Below are 13,800 nucleotides of genomic sequence, written 5' to 3'. Positions count from 1 at the left end.
TCATAAGGAAAGTCTATACAATGTTCGATCGGACATGTTTGGGAGATGCTAAAGAAGGTTGTCTCAATGTTGTCCAAGGTGAGGTTCCCTCAATGTTGTCCAAGGTGAGGTTGCCTCAATATTGTCCAAGGTGAGGTTGCCCCAATGTTGTTCAAGGTGAGGTGCCAAGGAGGTTGCCTCGGACCACCTTGGTCCGAGGAGAAGCCAAGGAGATTGGTTCAAGGGAGAACATGACATGCTAGAGGAGAGTGCATGTTAGAGGAGAGAAGTGCATCTCCTACCACCATGCACGTTCAACCTACCACCATGCATATCCTACCACCATGCACGTTCGACCTACCAACATGCATATCCTACCACCATGCATGTTCAACCAGCACTTGCATGGGTAGTGAGTAGGAGGTGGACCAACTAGCTAGAGGAGACTAAGTCAGATACAACTTCAACAACATGCGCGGGAATCTCTCATTCTTCCCACAAATGGGGAGTTTGTTACATTTCAAATTTTGAATGTTTATTTGTAATATAAATGTAATAAATATAACAAAATATCCCTAAGATAAGGGGATATCAGTTGAGGATCCCAGGCCTATAAATAGAGAGCTTATGGGATGAGAGAGGGGTTCTTCTTCTGCTTATTCTTTCTAGAGAGATAAAATTGGGTCTGTCTATTCTAGAGAGAGAAAGTGCTGAAATTAGAGAGAATTCTTGTATTTTCACAATTTATACTGAAGAAACTCAGTTGGCATAGTCCATCTGATCTTGAGTATAGATTTATAAATCACAACTCTAAGTGGATTAGGCTATTACCGACAATCGGGGCTGAACCACTATAAAAATCTTCTGTGTTCTTTACTTTTCTTGTTGATACCGTCTGTTGTCGTTTTGATTTCTCTTGAAGGCTTGTTGTATTTGACGTTCTCACGTCGTTGGCTAAAAACGCGGTCAACAATAATAATATTTCATTCAAATTAACACTAAAGAATAAAAAAAATAAAAATAAAAAATTTCTCATATCTACGCCCATCATTTTATTTAGAGAAGATATATATATATATATATATATATAGTTAATGTACTTTGTAATTGTAATAATGATACTCATGGCTTGGCTTAGCTAGATGTATACTAAAAATACAAAAAATCTAAAATTTACTTTGGAGTTGATTCAAACTTGTAATGACATGTCGACTTCATTATTCAAATTAATGTTTATTTTGTCATTTGTTTTAAAAAAAAAAAATAACGTGGCACTTGCCAAAAGACCCATGTGCCAATCGATCCTTTCCTGTCTCCCTTTTGTAGAATCTTATTAGGAACTCCACAACCTTCTGCATGTACAACACGTGTTACGTTACGTGGCGTGATCTGATCTCTTCCTCCAGTTATGATCATAATGATCTTCAACTTTGTCTCCTTTTCCTTCTTGCATGTCCACATATATATATATATATGCATAGCTTTAAGATTTGTACGGATACATAAAAAATAATAGAGATCGATATATATATATAGAAAAGATGCAAAGAGCAAAGGAGAAGATTGGCAACATGACGAGCTCTGCCAAGGAGCACGTAGACACTTATAAAGCCAAAGTCGGAGAAAAGGTATATAATACTTAATTTCGTATAATAAATAAGGTAGATGTTATAATAAGTGTATGTTTAATTATATTACTATATATGTTTTCAGGTAGAGAAAGCTTCAGCGAGAACAGAGGAGGAGAAGAAGATAGCGGAGGAGCGTAGAAAAGCCAAGGAGGCTGAGGCGAAGAGGGAGTTACATGTGGCCAAAGCCAGGCATGCAGATCAGAAATTAAGCAGCAAGCAACACCACCACATCTTACATCAGGATCCGCCGCTTGTTGGCACCACCGCCACCACGGCAGCCACCACCACTACCGTTCCTCTTCACGGCCACCACCACCATGTTGGAACTGCGAACCCCATGGCCGGCGCTGCTGTACCCACTTATCCTTTGGGAAGCCACCTACCGGGACAGAAGCATCTGTAGTTTTTCATAGCCTCCATATATTTGCTTTTTGTTTTTATTTTGTCAAGTGTGTATTGTAACTAATAATAAATGACCCTTTTATTATGATAAGGGCTTTTCTTGTGTACTTATTCCGTGTGAAGTAATATAGTATGCGTTTTCAGACTTCTTGTGTACTTGATTTATTTTTATGAGGAGCTAGCCCAATGGTTTCGAACTTGAAACGTTGTCACGTAAAAACAGTATCCAGAATTATATACAAGAAAGTTGGTATTTTATTCGAATTATTCTTCGCCAACAATTTTAGTCCAAAATAATTATTGAGGAAAATTTTGTTGTCCTGAAGAGTGATTTATTCCATCCAGTAGTTCAACCAAGAAAGACCTCTTTGAAAAGTCGTTCCTTTTGTTTAGCATCATCATCTCAAAGTTGCTAAAAAAAATCTTCATAATTGTAAAAATAAAAAAAAATATATTAATTAATTCTTTCTCTTCTTTTTATCAAAGTTTTTCATTCCTATAAATAGTAGATAATTAATAAGCTGATGATGTATGGAATTTTATGTAAATATATTTAAAAGATAAAATAAAATAGAAAAATCATTAAGAGTGCTCTAATATCAAAATTAATTTTCACACGAAGGATAAATAAGTGTGGCCACCTGTTTTATATATAACAAAAGAAAAATTATTTTCCACCCGTGACACCTCTCTCTCTCTCTCTCTCGGTGTCGGTAGACTGAGGCTGTGGTTGTGAGTTGTGTTTTGGCTTCTCGCTGTTCACCATGAACGACGACGAAGTGGCTGCCCTTTATGATTCTCTAGCCATTGATGATGATATCGGTATATATCTCTCTGCAAAAGGATGATGCCGATTGTACTGTTGCCAAATCCGTGGTTGGGTTGGGTGTGCGAAAACAAGTAAGACTGTCCCTAGAGACTCGTTGATCTAAACAATGCGCTCTTATTGGAGGCTAATTAAAGAAGGGTTTTGAAGTTGAGTCTCTGGGGAACAACTTATTCTTGTTCTGTTTTGCTTCGAAAACGGATCGTCGAAGTATTACCAAAGACAACCGAGAGAAAAAGAATAGAAGAAGATGAATGAAAAGCTCTATATTTTCATTAAAAAAGATACAATGATACAAGAATTGTATTTATATCACAGACTCAGTAATGGCTAATTCTAAACTAATTACAGTTATGACAGCTAAGAATAAAAACCAGCTAACTAATTACTACAAGGCCTAACAATATATCACAGCTCTACAATCCTGTAAATGCTTTGCAATCCAATCTTGTCTCTCAAATAATTGAACTGTAGAGGAAAAAGAGCATTAGTAAACATATTTTGCAACCTGTTCTTGTGATGCAACATGGGCTGTTTTGATTATCCCAGCTTGAATTTATTCTCTTGACAATCAATCTCAATGTATTTGGTTCTCTCATGAAAAATTGGGTTTGCTGCAATAGGTAAGGCAGCTTGATTATCGCAATAGAGATCAACAGCCATATCATAAGATTGATTAAGTTCCTTTAACACAAAAAGCAACCAAACCACTTCACAAGTGGTATTTGCCATGGCCCTATACTCTGCTTCAGCTAAAGAACGCGAAACAGTATTTTACTTCTTGTTCTTCCAAAAGATTAACGAATTTCCAAGAAATACACAAAAACATGAAGTAGATTTCCTGGAATCTTGACAAGAACCACAGTCCGAGCCTGCATAAGCTCTTAACTTGAGTGTAGAACTGGCTGGAAAAAACAGACCAAAACCAGGACTGCTTTTGATGTACTGCAACACCCTTTTAGCTGCTTTAAGGTGGGGAACCCTTGGAGAAGCCAAGAATTGACTCAGTTTGTTGACCAGGTAAGACAAATTTTGGCCTTGTAATAGTGAGATATTGAAGCTTTCCAATTATTCTCCTATATATTTGAGAATCATTAAGTAACTCCCCCTTTTCTAAACTCAGTTTCAGATTAGGCTCCATGGGAGTACTAGATGGTTTGTGTTATCCAAAAAACTTGCATTGATGACGTGGCAAGTGATCCCTGGACACGTGGCTGACATCTGGAGGAACTCTGCTAGTGTATCGACCAGAAGGCACATCATAGGCAGTGGGCGGCCCAGTCTTTCCTACGACCAGTCTGGTCGATGGTTCCGCATGCAGCATGATGTTCCAATAAAGATCTTTGTATATCCCAAGATTAACTCCCACAATCTCCTAGTATCCAATTATTTAGGAGAGAATATCTGTAAAAAATTCATGTAATCCCCCTTGAGCCTATAAATAGAGAAATATAGCTCAAGGAAGGGACTTTTGGCTTTTGAGTCATTTGAGACTAGAGTAATTCTACCGGAAATATTGTATTGTTCTTCAGAGGTTGGTGAAACTCATTAAACCCTAGTTCTTTGATCACTCCTTTGATTCTCATATCAATAACAATCTAAGTGGACGTAGGTTATTACTAGATCCTGGAGCCGAACCTCTATAAAATATCGTGTTCTCATCCTTTTCACTATTACGTTCTTTTCAACGCATTCATCTACATCAAGCATATTTTGACTCCGTGTCAGTTGACCAAAATCAGGGTCAACATTCTGGTGCTTTCATTGAGAGCTTGATTTGTCACCGTTGAGAAAATCAATGGCGAAAACTGCAAGGAAAACTGGACAGGCGGCCGCCGCTGCACTGTCAAACCCGCCTCCTCCTCCTCCTGCAAGCGTAGCTGAGGATGAGCCGCATTTGGACTTTGAGGAGGAAGAAATGGATGACGCGACGCTGAAGAGTACTCTGGGGGCGTTGCATGAAGAGCTGGCCAATCTGAGAGCCAGCCAAGAAAGTGCTGCCGAAATTATGGCGCGGCAGCAGCAAGAGATTGAACGGCAGCGCGCGGAGTTAAGCGAAAGGCAGGCAGAGATGGACCACCGCCAGAGCGAAGCCATGGCAGCCCTCGAGGCAGCCTTGCAATTGGCTAGGAATCAGGCTGCACCTGCCTCACAGCTTGATCAACCAGCAAATGGGCCTCCCCAAAGGGGTCCCAATCCAAGTCCGCCTATCCAACCCTCGAGCCCACAAAGGCCCGAGCAGCCTCAGGTGCCCCATGACGATGTCCCACTGGACTCTAAGGCACAGCCTCCATCCCAAGCTGGTCGCGGAAATCCCCCGCATCAGAGGCAGAATAGGACCGGGCATCAGCCTCGTAGTCCTAGACACCAGAGGGGCGACGAGCCGAACCTACCGAACAGAGGTCAAAATCCTCCTGGTAACAGAAGGAACTCAGAGTTAGGCTCTGCGGTCCAGGGTCCCCCATGGCATGATAATGCACGGGGACACAACGACCAGCGCAGGCCACCCTCTAACGTTCGGGACGTTTCAGCCCGGGATGGAAATCGAGGGAACAGTCGATCCCACCATAGCCAATCAAGATTCAGAGATGGCCATGGGTATAATGAAGCCGACTTCGGTAGAGGAAATGCCAGTCGGAGGAATGATGAAAGAGATGGAAATAGGAATCAACCACCTCAGGATGACCAACCCGGCAGACGGGACGCTGGGGGGCAATCCAGACAGAATAACGTCTTCAACCGGCTCGGGGGTAGCGAGCAGCGAAAAAGAGACGAGGATTTGAGAGATGTACTCAACGATCGCCGCGAGCGGCATGGCGAGAACGTCCCCCCAGCAACAGAGGCCACAGTGATTCCTGTTGCTGTACAGGCCCAGATAGATGCCCTCAACCAGGCAGTGCAACAGCTGGTCGGGGGAAGGACATCTTACATCGACCACGATAGGAGTAAAGGCACTCCTTTCGTCCAGAGGATAGCTATGGCAGAGACTCCTAGCAAGTTTAAAATGCCTACGCTACCAAATTTTGATGGGTACGGTGACCCGGTATCTCACGTCAATAAGTTTGAGATACAGATGGACATTCAGAAAGTGTCCGAAGACGCTCGGTGCAGGATCTTCCCTGCGACACTTTCTGAGTCCGCGCAGGAGTGGTTTTTTAAGTTCCCTCCTGCAAGCATAGTTTCCTGGGAGATGTTCGTAAGGGAGTTTTACGGACAGTTCTATGCAGGTCGTGTGCATCCGACCGAGGCAAACCAGCTGGTTGAAATTCGCCAGCAGGATGGAGAATCGCTGAAAGACTACATCCAGCGCTTTATGCGAGCAGCAGCTGGAGCAAAAATGGTGGGGGACGAAGGTAAAATGATGGCCATAACTGCAGGGGTTAGGCGTCGCTCCCCCCTCTCGAAGAGCCTCCGCAAAGATGGGGTTAGAACTACCCAGGAATTCTTGGACCAGGCTGATCGTTACATCAAGCTCGAAGATGTCATTGCCGACGATGGAAAGCCCTCAGGCAAGGATAAGAAAGAAACCGAGCCCCCCAAAGCCGCCAATGGGTCCAAACCTAACGGCAAAGGCAACGGGAACAGTAACGGCAATGGCAAGAATGGTGGAAAACGGCCATACAATGAGCCTTCCACCTCCGACAATAAACGAGCCAAGGGTAACCGTTATGAACCTCGGTTCACTAACTACACTGCCCTTGTTGAGTCTCGGGGGGAGGTTTATCAGGCCACGAGTTCCAGTGTGCCTTATAAGAAACATGCCCCCATTCGAAAGGATATTTCGAAAAGAGACACAACCAAGTTCTGTCGTTATCATAACGACTACGGACATGACACCAACGAATGCAACCAGTTGAAAGACGAAATCGAGTTCCTTATTAGACAAGGACACTTAAGAAGATACGTACGGGCCTCGGGAAATTCCCAACGAGAAGCTCTGGGTAGCAACGAGCAAGCGCCCACGCGCCAATGCTCGCCACCTTTGCAGCCTGCCCCCGTGACTGGCACACTCTTAACCATTTATGGAGGCCCGCACCTCGCGGGAAATAGCGGAAAGGCCAGGGAACGATACGCTCGGACTCTGCGCCATGACCTGGACATTGAGATGATGACTGTGGAGGACCGCGCGCCAAGAAAGGCTCGATCAGAGGAGGACAAGATAACCTTCTCTGATAGCGATGCCCAACACGTCCGGTTCCCACATTCCGATCCGCTGGTCGTGGACATCCAAATGGCCAACATGATGGTAAAGAGAGTGCTGGTCGATACAGGAAGTTCAGTGAATATCCTGTATAAATCTTCGCTGGAACGCATGAAATTGTCCGTTAAGGACCTGGAGCCCTGCAACCAAACAATATACGGCTTCTCTGGTGAAGGATTTGCCCCTGCTGGATCAATCAAACTACCAGTGATGACAGGTACAGCGCCAGCTACCAGGACATTACTCGCTACTTTTGTACAATGCCGTCATTGGGAGGCCTATACTGGTTGATCTACGGACCGTCATCTCTATGTGGCACTTAGCCATGAAGTTCCCAACGGACGCAGGGGTAGGACGCGTGTTGGGGAACCAGAGGGAAGCCAGGGAGTGCTATAACGCCTCAGTCATGAAGGCGAAAAAGGGAACACCAAAGAGCACTACTTCAGATAGGTTGCAGATGGTGGTTGATACACAAGCCCAATCCGGTGATGAAGTCACCAAATAGGGTGTTGCCCAAAGTGAGGATAGAGACTTAGATCCTCGCTTTGGGGATTTTGAAGAGAACGTTGGACCCGTCGAGGACCTGGAAGAGGTCCAACTCGATGAAAAAGACCCGACCAGAGTTGTGAAGGTCGGAATAAACCTAGAGCCAACCACGAAGCACGCACTGGTGGAATTTTTGCGGAAGAACCAGGAGGTTTTTGCCTGGTCGCACAAAGACATGGCTGGGATAGACCCTGCAGTTATCAGCCATGTCCTGAATATAGACAAGACTTTTCCACCCGTGCAACAAAAAAGAAGGCTGCTCGATAAGGATCGGTCGAGAGCCTTAAAAGAAGAAGTTGAAAGATTAAAGGAAAATGGGTTCATCAGGGTGGCATTTTATCCGTCGTGGGTCTCCAATCCAGTGCTGGTTCCCAAGCCTAACGGAAAATGGCGAACCTGCGTGGATTTCACAAACCTCAATAAAGCCTGCCCAAAGGATTGCTTCCCACTCTCAAGAATCGACCAACTGGTCAATGCTACTGCAGGACACGAGATCCTCTCGTTCATGGATGCATATTTGGGCTATAATCAGATTAGCATGCATCCCCCTGATGAGGATCACACCAGCTTTCGGACCGATACGGGCTTATACGGTTACAAAGTAATGCCCTTCGGACTGAAAAACGCAGGTGCGACTTACCAGCGGCTAGTCAACCACATGTTTAAGGAGCTGATCGGAGTAAACATGGAAGTATACGTGGACGACATGCTGGTAAAGTCTAAGAAGGCAGAAGGACATGTGAAGGATTTACAAGAATGCTTTGATGTATTGAACGAATACCAGATGAAGCTAAATCCCCTCAAATGTTCCTTCGGAGTTGGATCAGGGAAGTTTTTGGGGTTCATTGTAAATTCAAGAGGAATCGAGGCCAACCCCGACAAAATAAAGGCCCTGATCGACATGAAATCACCAGAAAGAATCAAAGATGTACAAAGTTTAACTGGGAGAATCACAGCCCTAAGCAGATTTATTTCGAAATCGACAAACAAGTGTGTCCCTTTTTTTTCAATCTGCTCAGGGGCAATAAGAAGTTTGAATGGACAGGAGACTACGAGCAAGCTTTCCAGGCCTTGAAAGCACATATGGCACAGCCTCCCATCTTATGAAAGCCAATCGAAGGAGAAACTTTGTTTATTTACCTGGCGATTACTGAAGTTGCTGCCAGTGCGGTACTAGTACGAGAGGAAGAAGGCGTACAAAAAGCGGTCTACTATGTTAGCAAAAGGTTGATCGGGGCAGAACTGAGATATCCACCCATCGAGAGATTAGCATATTGCTTAATCCTGGCCTGAAGGAAACTACGTCCTTACTTCCAAGCCCATCCCATCACAGTTTTAACCGACCAGCCCCTTCGGCAGGTCCTTCAAAAACTGGAGGCGGCTGGGCGATTACTAAAATGGGCAGACGAACTAGGGCAGTTCGATATAACTTACTCATCGCGAGCAGCAGTAAAGGGACAAGTCTTGGCTGATCTTATTGCGGAGTTCACAGAACTCCCAGACAGTGAGCAGTGCGAATCGCCTAGTGCGCCTGAGCCTCAAGAGAAAGCTCCTTCGTGGAAGTTATTCATAGATGGGTCGTCCAACGAATCCCACACTGGAGCGGGGGTGATATTGATAACGCCGGAAGGGCATCGATTTCACTGCGCCATCAGGTTCGACTTCACCGCGTCAAACAATGAAGCTGAATACGAAGCACTCCTCACTGGATTGAGAATGGCGAAGGACATGAGCATAAAGACGCTTGATATTTACAGTGACTCACAGATGGTGGTGAATCAAGTTCTAGGAGAATATCAAGTGCGAGGCTTAAAAATGGTGGCCTACTTGAATAAAACAAAAGACCTGCTAGCCCAGTTCACGGAGTACACCCTCCAGCAAATACTGAGGGATCAGAATTCAAACGCAGACGCCTTAGCCAAACTCGCGAGCGCGAAAGATGCTGACACTTTGAACATTGTGCCATTAGAAAGATTGAGCGAGCCAAGCATACAAGCGGTCGAGACCAACATGGAAATTCGAATGGAGGATACATGGATGGCACCTTACTTGGAGTATCTGACAAACGGTGTGTTACCAACAGATAGAAACAGAGCCAGAACTTTACAAAGGCAGGCCGCTATGTACATACTGGTCGATGGTGTTATGTACCGAAGAGGGTATTCAATGCCACTGCTCAGATGTGTTACGCCAGAAAAAGCTAAGGAACTCATGAAAGAGGTGCATGACGGCTTCTGCGGGGGTCATGCTGGGGGGCAGAGTTTGGCAAAGAAAATTCTAAGGCAAGGCTACTTCTGGCCAACTATGAACGAAGATTCAATGGAATTTTTACGAAGATGTGATAAATGTCAAAGGTTCTCCAAAATTCCATGAGCAGCTCCAAACGAGTTGAAACAAATGCAAAGTCTGTGGCCTTTTGCGGTATGAGGGATAGATTTGATTGGATCCCTACCAATGGGAAAAGGCGGGGTAAAGTACGCAGTCATGGCAGTCGATTACTTCACTAAATGGGTCGAAGCTGAACCACTCGCCACCATAACGACCAAGAAAGTTCTTGACTTTGTCATCAAGAACATTGTTTGCCGCTATGGTTTGCCTCGAAAGATAGTTTCAGACAACGGGACCCAATTTGACAGCGACTTATTCACCGACTTCTGCAAAAGGGATGGAGTTATTAAAAGCTTTTCTTCAATTGCGCATCCCCAAGAAAACGGGCAGGTCAAGGCCGTGAATAAAACTCTTAAGGACACCCTGAAGAAGAGGCTTGAAGACGCTAAAGGAGCATGGCTAGAGCAGCTGCCTGAAGTCCTCTGGTCATATAGAACGTCTCACCGAACAGCGACAGGTCATACCCCATTTTCCTTGGCCTACGGATATGAGGCTATGTTACCTGTCGAGTTAGATCCCCCCTCACATCGACGCATAACATACGACCAGGACCAGAACAGCCAACTGATGATGGAGTCCCTAGACTCAATCGATGAGATACAGGAGAAGGCCCAACTCTGAGTTGCTGCTTACCAGCAAAAGGTCGCCCGGTACTTTAACTCAAAAGTCAAAGAAAGAAAATTCAACGTCGGTGACTTGGTGCTACGACGAGTTTTCTTAAATACCCGCGTCCCCACTGCTGGAGTACTCGGACCTAATTGGGAAGGACCTTACCAGATTGAAGAAGTCCTTCATCCGGGCACGTACAAACTTGCACGCCTAAACAGAGATCTCGTTCCACGTTATTGGAATGGAGAACACCTGCGCAAGTATTATCAGTGAACAGTCCTTTTTAAAGAACTGGCTTGTATTAAATTTTACTTTTTTACAAGTTTTGCAAAGAGGGTTAGCCACGTTGTATGGTCAATTGCTCATATATGTAAGATCCTATTTTAGGATCACTCATAAAGACATGTTTAGTCCATTTTTAATACGAGATTATAAGGGATTGTGCGCAGCCAGTCGTTCTTGCCAACCTTTGTAAATTTATTTTTACAAGTATTTGTTCATTACGTGTGTTGTTTTTCTGTATTACAAGTATTACGTTTCCTACCGAGCTGAAATGTTCGAACAGGTCGTGGTCAAGGCAAGTGACCAAGGACCTAAAGCTCCTCGATCACTTGGGGGGCATATAAGGCACTTCGATAGCAAAGTGTACCATGAGATATGTAAACACATGAACAAAATGAGTGAAAGCATGCTAAGGTACTTAGAGTATTTTTCAAATTTTATATTTTGTTAAATCAAGCCAAAGTATTATGCTAAGTTCGGTCATATGGACAAATGTTATAGTAAATGAAAATATTATAACATTATAAGGCAATCTTTTACACCTCAAGCATCACTGCTTGGATGTAATTGTTCGAATAAAAGGAAAGTTTGCTGCCTCAAAAAAGATATTGTCTTTACATCACGACCCGTGGGTCGTGTAATTAAAGAAAGAAAAAATAATAATAAAAGCTCAAGAGGCATTAGGAGCATGAGGGTCTTTATCAGCATTCTGATTGGTCGCATCCTCAACAACTCCTTCTTCCTCTGCGCCAGGGATGCTTGGGGAAGCAGGGATCCTTGCTCTTGCCTCCTCTTCAGCTAATTGAGCAGTGCAGCGGGCCAGCTCAGCATTTCTAACATCTTCTGAAAGATAACCGAAGTTGGCGCCCTGATTGTTTTTCCAGAAGTTGTAAAAACACCGGAGCGTCGCGTTCTTGTACCTTTCCAAATCTTTGGCATTGGAAAGCTTCAGCTGCTCTACTTGGCTCTCAAGAGTAGCGATGGCCTTGTCCTTGGACTGGAGCTCCTCGCCTAGTCTCTTGCATTCTCGATATTGGACTCGGTTGGCCTCCTGATACTCCTCCCTCTGTTTCCTCATAACTGCCTTCGAAGCTTCAGCCTCCGCTAGTTTTGTCACCACAGCATCCCTCTGCTGGGTGACCGCCTCCAACTCCTTCGAATGCCTAGCCTCTGCAGATTGAAGCTCCTCAGCTGCTTTCTCCTAGTACCTCTCGATAGCCTTTGCCCGAGCCTGGTCGATAGTAGCTTGGGCGCGGGTGCGAGCAGTAGTTGCAGTCAGCAAAGCCTGTGAACAAAGGATAAAGTTAGAGCCTGTTGCAAAGAATAAAAGACGGAAGCTAAAGAAATAAGAAATACTTACGCTGTCCATTTCATTTAGGGGCCTGTTCAGAATCTGGTCGACCCCCATGGTCTCTGCCTCAGCCATCGCGTCCTTGCAACGGTCGTACCTCACGATGTGTGCAAGGCGGTCCTTGGCTGCTCGTAAGGCGCGATTCGAGAGTTTAGCCCCAAGAGCTTCATCCCGCTGGGTTTGTTCTTTGGCAGCTGCAGGCGGAGGATTCGTCGGGGCAGGCGGAGTTTCCTTCTCAGCAGGAGCCGAAGGCTGGGCAGAGGTTTTCCCAGTTGGCACATCCTTAGGAGGATCTTCTATTCGACTCTTCTTGGTAGGAGGTTCTTGGCTCGATTCGCCGTTGTGTCTCCTAGACGACTTCCGCCGGACCAAAGGAACCTCTACTTCCTCCTCAGCCTGATATAAGTCAAAGACGTTGGGAGTGGCCATATCTGCATACAAGTAAACACATGCAAATGATAAGATAAAGGCAGATAAAAACTCTCGATAAAACATAAAATAGGTCACAAAGTTTAATACCCGAGCTACGACTACTGGTCGCTACACTATTGACTCTATTAGTCACACACTCACTATCTGGCATGAAGAAGTCTGGCCCTAGGTTTGGAGTATACGTAAAGTTGCCCTCCCCGTCAAACAAGTGGCAGAGAATTGGCAAGCTATTTAAAAGCAAAATAACTTTACCGTTCTCATCAGAGGATTCCCCCAAGTCCACAACCGGCTCTTTTGCCTTTTGTTTCCCCTTGCCTTGGGGAGCAGAAGGCCTTTCTGCAGAAGGATTGCTCGTGGGCTCCCTGATTGTAACCCCCATCGGCCTTCTTCGTGGAGGGGACGCAGGGGTTGCTGCTCGGGAACCCTCTCGGCAGTGGCATCAGCAACCACAGGTCCTCTTGTTTCATGGCGAGGAGCAAGGAGGCCAGATAGCCTCAAATTTTCATCAGTAACCAGGGACTTGACGCTTTTTTCTGCGTCTGTCATCCTAGCTAGTGCATTGGACCTCAACACCATGTTTGGTGTTGGGGTCGGACGTAACCATGGGCCTGAAAGACAAAGTATACTTTAAGAAAGATGAAGGAAATTTTGCTGTTGAAAAGTATCGACCAGTAAAAACAGCACTTACCTCCTCGAGCGAAGGCCAGGTTGTTGCTGGTCATGTCCGGAGTAAGGAAGTACTCCTTGCTGTACTGCCCCATGTTGGATATGTGCGTGGTGTCACTCAGGAACGTCCGGTTGGTCTCCTGGTGACAAAGATGGAAGAAGCCCGTCCCATACTTCTGAGGGTTGGACTTGAGGTCGAAGAGATAATTGACCTCGTGTGGGGTAGGTTCTGGCCATTTTTTGAGTTTGTACAGGATATAGAGTGCGGCCAGCATTCTATATCCATTCGGAGTAATTTGGAAGGGGGCGACACCAAAATAGTCGGCCACCCCCTGATAAAAAGGATGTAGAGGGAGGGTAGCCCCTGCCTCTATGTGATACCGAGACCAGGCACTGTATACACCTCCGGGGAGGTTAGCTCTTTAGTCTGCAGCAGGAATTTTAAGATTGACCCCTGTGAGAGGATACTTCCTAAGGTAGTTGGCAA

The 13,800-nt window shown here is 45.1% G+C and overlaps 1 protein-coding gene across 1 annotated transcript; it reads left to right on the top strand.

Annotated features, from left to right (window-relative positions):
* The first annotated feature begins 1,497 nt into the window (after window positions 1-1,497).
* On the top strand, window positions 1,498-2,157 carry LOC133833877 (late embryogenesis abundant protein 6). Its single transcript, XM_062263485.1, has 2 exons — window positions 1,498-1,607; window positions 1,693-2,157. Exons 1-2 carry the CDS (start codon window positions 1,521-1,523, stop codon window positions 2,011-2,013), a joined length of 408 nt encoding a protein of 135 aa, XP_062119469.1. The 5' UTR covers window positions 1,498-1,520; the 3' UTR covers window positions 2,014-2,157.
* The last annotated feature ends 11,643 nt before the right edge of the window (window positions 2,158-13,800 follow it).

The sequence above is a fragment of the Humulus lupulus genome, chromosome 5 (genome assembly GCF_963169125.1).
Source record: "Humulus lupulus chromosome 5, drHumLupu1.1, whole genome shotgun sequence".
In the NCBI taxonomy this organism is placed as follows: domain Eukaryota; kingdom Viridiplantae; phylum Streptophyta; class Magnoliopsida; order Rosales; family Cannabaceae; genus Humulus; species Humulus lupulus.
This window is presented reverse-complemented; position numbering and strand designations above follow the sequence as displayed.